This window comes from Opisthocomus hoazin, chromosome 9 (genome assembly GCF_030867145.1).
Source record: "Opisthocomus hoazin isolate bOpiHoa1 chromosome 9, bOpiHoa1.hap1, whole genome shotgun sequence".
NCBI classification, from domain to species: Eukaryota; Metazoa; Chordata; class Aves; order Opisthocomiformes; family Opisthocomidae; genus Opisthocomus; species Opisthocomus hoazin.
Window position 1 is genome coordinate 2,412,152 of NC_134422.1, and position 6,072 is coordinate 2,418,223.

General features: G+C 48.3%; 1 protein-coding gene across 5 annotated transcripts in view; it reads right to left on the reverse strand.

The window, feature by feature from the left end:
- The window catches only part of RIF1 (replication timing regulatory factor 1), a 34,631-nt gene extending 31,057 nt beyond the window's left edge, over window positions 1-3,574 (reverse strand). For all 5 annotated transcript variants that reach the window (XM_075429697.1, XM_075429694.1, XM_075429695.1 and 2 more), the window contains exons 1-3: window positions 3,407-3,574; window positions 2,122-2,200; window positions 1,467-1,563 (exon numbers count right to left, since the gene is read on the reverse strand). In XM_075429697.1, coding sequence (XP_075285812.1) covers window positions 1,467-1,563; window positions 2,122-2,200; window positions 3,407-3,513 — 283 coding nt within the window. In that variant the 5' untranslated portion in view covers window positions 3,514-3,574. The remainder of the gene's footprint in view (window positions 1-1,466; window positions 1,564-2,121; window positions 2,201-3,406) is intronic.
- Window positions 3,575-6,072: the final 2,498 nt, after the last annotated feature.

Genomic DNA, 6,072 nt, shown 5'->3' on the forward strand with positions numbered 1-6,072 from the left:
CTAGGAAAGCAGATGGAGAAATCATGTATTCCTCTCAAATTCAAAACTAATAAAGCTTGATTTCTTACAAAATTGGACTTCATGGGTAAAAGATCTCACTATCAGAGAACAGTAAGCTTACATACACTCCTCAACCAAGAGTACATATGCTTTTTGTCCTCCCTCCCTGACTCTCCACTGTTTTCAGGACCTAATTTCTGAAACCTGACATTCTCTAACAAAATTGACCATAATGTATCAACTGGTTAAAAAAAAAGTTGAGGGAAAGGAAAGGGACCACACAGACATTATTACAGATGCCTCACTCAAACTTTAGCCCGATTTCCTGTGAGAAAAACAGGAAAGCAGGACACACTGGAAAATGAGTAGAAGAACCAAGAGAAAGAATCAATTTCAATTAACAGAATGGCAGTCACACAAAAAAAAATGCTCTCTGCACATCCACACACACGATTTTCTTCAGTCTTGCCCAAGGTTAAGTTTCTTTCTAACAAAGGTCATTCCAGAACATTTGTCCAGGAGCCTTTAACACTTCTCAGAAAAGGAAAGAACAACTGACATTACGCCATTTGTTATTACCACTTGAAGAGTGACTACAGACTCCTGTACCATCAAGGCACCACGCAACAGCCAGATCGCACTGCACTTCCTTCTGAGCCCACGACAGGACACCTCAGCTGAAGCACCTTCCACCACCACACAAGCTGACAGACACACACGCAGACAGCTGACACTGAGCAGCTTCCGACTGTCTTACAGCAACTGGATCTGCCTGACCCCTGGAACAGGTAACAGGTACCTCCTGAGGACCAGCCAACTCGGACATTAGCTCTCCTCTGTTCACTAAATCCACTGTTTTCACCTTGACGAATAGCCTTGAGTTCTCAGCAGCAAAACTTTTCGCTGAAGGGATTTTGCACTTTCTAGGAATGTAGGCCGTAAGATTTTGGATTACTTTAAATTACCTTAATCTGAAATATTTACCAGCACAATATTTGGGGTTGAACTAGATGACCTTTAACGGTCCCTTCCAACCATTCTGATTCTATGATTTAATGTAACAACCAGAAATCACCAGGTAAAGGTTGGAAAACACTGAAAAGCACTACTACACATACCCAAATTCTACAATAAAAAAAAGCGCTCCTCATTCTGTTTCCACTGCTTTTTTGATTACTAATTCCACAAAACTAATCACAGTACCTAACAGCTATCAAAGCATTTAGGAAAACTAGAAGTTAGTAAAACAGTTATTTAGCATAACAGCAAAAAAAAAAAAATTATTATTTTTTTGTACAAGGTGGAATTAGTGAACTGATCACACTGTTCACACTAGAGACAAAACCACCGTGCCACTTGGTAACAGTAAACTTTGTCAAAATTAAAGTATATGCCAACAAAGACATAAAGAATTGTGATACGCACACACACGTTACCAGCATCCACACTAAAGTTTGTTTGCTTACCAGATAATTGAGATGAGATACTTGAATTAAAAACGCAGAATCCCAACGCCTGTAATGCTGCACTGCTTAGCTCTGAGTTTTGGCTAGAAATGTGTGCCTGAAAAAAAAAACCCATATAAAGTCTCGGTTTACGGAACTAGCAGTGAAGTATTGTCTTAATACCCACAGTCCTGCTCAGTGAAGAGAGACCTGGCAAAAGCAAACACTCGGTGAAAAATGCACCTAAGGTAAAAACCCTTCCTGACTACGTACACTCCAAATCAAGAAAACAGACTGAGGTTCTGAAGACATTTTTGCACTCTGTAATTTAGACATCTTTACTGAAGTAAGTTCTTTACTTCTTCACTTGTTATGTACTACCACTTGACTCTCCACTTGTTTTTACACATCTAAAACAGAAAGGAAAAAAAGATGGCTAAGAACAGTCTTTAATCTTCAAAAAATATTGACATTTACTGCATATTCCAAATCCCCAAAGCGTTTCTAAAAACAGACAGAACACACTGTGTCTTTTCTGGCTAGCAGATCAGATCTGACCGCATAACACTCCCCGAACACATCCAAGACCCTGTATCTTTTTTTTCCCCTGTAGTAATTTCTAGTAACGTGAAAGATATCTTTGTTCTCTGAAGTGTAGAAAATTGAAGAGACATACCTTAAACACTTTGCAAAGTTGAGGAAAGTGTCTTCTGACTTCTGCAGTGAATACTTTGCCATCCTCACCCGTCAAGCGACTTCAGGGAGCAGAAAGGAAAACAAGAAATAGTCAAAGGTTAAACATGTTATAACTGTCATTAGCTTTAAACTTCTAATACACAACTAATTAGTTAGTGTAGAAGCATTCCTTTCCTTAGAAAGCTAAAACACAACACTGAAGCAGTTAAAGAGCAAAAATAGCAGAGACCACATAGTTTGTCTGACATATCAGTAAAAGAATGTGTTATAAAGAACACGCGTCCCCATATATCCAAAAAAGTGAAGTGGCTAATGACCCATTTTGTGCTTATGGGGCATAAAAACACATTCAGGGTCTTTCACCTTTTGTCAACTTTTTATAAAAACATTAAAAGTTAACATGAAAACTTTAAATGGCTGCTGAAAATTAGATAAACTTTCCACAGAAATGTATGAGCTTAAAAAGCACATTCTTCAAAGGCACTTCTAGAATGCAGGCTCCCCACTCCAGGAAAATTCTGGTTTGACAATCCGTCTCGCACAGCAACCAACCAACCATATCCAGTGCAATCATCCAGAGGGCAACCTGACAAATCTGTTGCTGCTTAACATTGTCTTTAAGTTAGTTTAAAATCTTATAGTGTGATCAGTTATCACTGGCATCTAAGCAGCTACGGCTTTGAAAATCACTACAAAACTGAAAGCCAGGAACTCACGGGAGACACTGACGGAGAGATAGTGCCTTGGCACATGCTAACAAGTTCGAAAGATCCAGGTAAAAGCAGAACTTAATGGTTAACAAGCACCTTCCACAAAGAAAACGCAATTAAGGTAGGATCATTCCAAAACCGGAAAACCACACCAAAACCTAACCTTTCTAATAATATAGTCGAAATGCAAGTTTTTCATTAAGAAAAAGTTATTATTTCCCAACGTTCCTTCACTCACCTCCGCATCTTCCCCAGGAAATGCAGAACGAGAAGACACGAGAGGACACCGGATGACACCGAAGGACCCACCCTCCCTCCCTCCCTCCCTTCCCCGCCGCCCGGCCCGCACGCTTCCCGCGATCTCCAGCCCGCGGCCACGCGCCCCGCAGCCCTCCCCCCCTCCAGCCCGGGCAGAACCTTCCCTCCCCGCCCCGCCGCGGCCTCCCGGGGGCCAAGCCCGCACGAGGCGCCGCGCAGTCCCCTCAGGCGGCGCGCGCCCCCCCGCTCCCCTCACGCCGCCCCCGCGGCCATGAGGCGACGGCGGCCCGCACTCACCTGACGATGGTGAGGTGCGCGTCGGTGAGCTCCCCCGGCGGGGCGGCCGGGTCCTCCAGGGTCTCCAGCAGCGGCTGCAGGCTGGATCGGGCGGCGGGGGCAGTCATGGCGGCGGGAGCGGGGCGGGGGGTGGGTGGTGAGGTGTTGCTGCACAGCGGGCGAGCGGGCGACCCAGCGCCGCCGGCCCCGAGCCCAGCTGCCGGGCTAAGATGGCGGCGCGCGGGACTGGCGGCGCGCGGGCCCGGGCTGCGCCGGCCCAGCCAATGGGAGCGCGGGGGAGGCGGGGACGGCGGCCGAGCCGGAGGACATCGAACGACGCTACGCGTTTTCTCCGCGCGCGGTGGAGCGCGGAGCGATGGATCGCTTCCCGCGCTTTTCGGGCGCCGCCCCCCCCCCCCCCCCCCCCCCCCGGCGGGCTGTCGCTCCCCTCAGGCGGCGCCGGGCCGGGGACACCCCCGCATCCCACAGATCGTTGATTTGTGACAGGAAAATGAGCTCTGGGCGTGCCGGAGCGCCGTGCAGTGCAGCCGTTCCGCGCTCGGTTTGTCGGTGGCTGCCGAACGGGGGGTCCCCGAGCGGGCGTGGGGTTTCCCAATGGCGGGGGGAAGCGAGCGCAACGGAAAGCGCCCGGGTTCTTCGCTCGGCGCCGCGGCTGCGGCACCGAGCGCTGGCCGACATCGGCGGGCTGCGGGTGGGAGACCTCACCGGGCCGCGTCCAGGCCGCTGCTCAGCCTCTCCAGAGAAGGAGAGTCCCCAGCCAGGGCAGCCTGTTCCAGGCCTCCAACACCCTCTGTGGAATTATTAGTAAAATTAAGGTTTTGCATCTGAAAGTTTATATGAAAAACGTAGCATTGTTCACCCATTGAGGAAAAGCATAAGGTCAAAAGGAGCTCTGAGGATGGGGCACAGCTGCAGCAGGCATGCGAGGAATCCACTAACACAGCAACTCCCTGCAACAGGCCATAGAGGATGGAGCGGGGTGGAGACGCCGTGGCCATGCTCCGTGATGATAAAGCGGGAAGAGATGGTCCTCTAGAACTGATAAGCAGCTCATCTGGCCCCCTGCGCCAACAGGTTTTCAAAACCTTGCCAAATGCTGTCCTTTCGTGAACTTTGCTCGTTTTAATGTCATTTTAATACTAAAACACACCTCCATCCTGAAGGCTACCTTCCTCCGAGGTGTGACCACCCCTCTTTGAGTCTGCACCCTCGATTTTTTGTGAACTATACCTTTAAGCGTGAAGCGAGAGAATTTTACACCAATCATGATAAAAGCTGTGTATGACTACAGTCACTCAAACTCCACCTTAAATGTACAAAGGATATAAAAATAGCCAGGGAAACGGGATTTTCAGAGAAGATAACACCGTGAGCAAGTCAACGGACACTCCACCTCAGACTGCCTCTGACTACTGGGACCGGCCGACGGGCTGAGGCTTGCTTCTCCCCCCTTGGGACGCCTTGGATGAGACTCAGACTAAGCGCTTTTCTCGGGAATCTTAGAAATCTCTCTAGAGAGTTACTCCCTAACGTTTATAGCCAGGCTGTATTTCACGCTTTTTATACTTAATAACATCATATTTGCACGTGCTTTCTTGCAGACAGTCACTATCACCGGCAATTCAAAAAACCTATATACCTGTTGCACAAATAGAACTGCACTGTTTCAGTAGCCAGTTGTCACAGTTTCGCACTGAACGCGACCGAACCCTAAGCGCGGCCGTGCCAGTTCGTGAGCACGACTGGACCGAAGGTGCAGACCGCTATTAGTGTATCCGGAATCGTGGTTGTTTAATATACGTATTAAACGCGACTGGACTGGTAGTGGTAAATTGGACATCACTCAGAATTTAAACCTGGCTGCACCTAGCCTCCCATTCTGGTGTGGAGAGTTAGAACGCAAGGGGGTTTATTTTCTGCCAAATTACTCCATCCCTTATAACGCAACACCCTCAGAGTGAAGAAGTTCTTCCTCCTGTTCAGCTGGAACTTCCTCTGCTTCAGTTTGTGCCCGTTGCCCCTTGTCCTGTCGCTGGGCACCACTGCAAAGAGTCTGGCCCCGTTCTCCTGACACCTACCCTAAAGATATAAGGTCCCCTCTCAGCCTTCTCTCCTCCAGGCCGAACAAGCCCAGATCCCTCAGCCTCTCCTTGTAGGAGAGATGCTCCAGTCCCCTCATCATCGTCGTAGCCCTGCAGATGCTGAGCAGGAGTGCCTGTTCTGGAAGGAATCTCTTCCCCAAATGGCATCACCCCTCTGGCTCCGTGGGGGTTTCCAGACAGGCGGATATTTCCTGTACACCCCTGAGTTCTGATCCACATCGGTTCAAGACCTGTTGCTTCTCAGTTAAAGAAACATTTAAAAAAAAAACCCCAAACCAACCAAAAAACACCTTAGGTCATAAACAAAATGTTAACAGTTCTCTTCATGCGGTTTCTGTGTTAACAAACACTTGGAGAAGGGGAATGACATTTTATACCAGGAGGATGCAGACAGGTTTATTCAGGCAGGGTTAAAAAGCACCGGCAGATTTTAGGTGCAGCTTGATCTTGTTGAACCTAGTGATCCGAACTTTGTTTCCTGGTGCTCATATGGAGCATGAATAGTGTCGGAAATGACAGGGAGAGAAGCTGCCGCACGAGCTGCAACACTGTTCTCCAGCACAG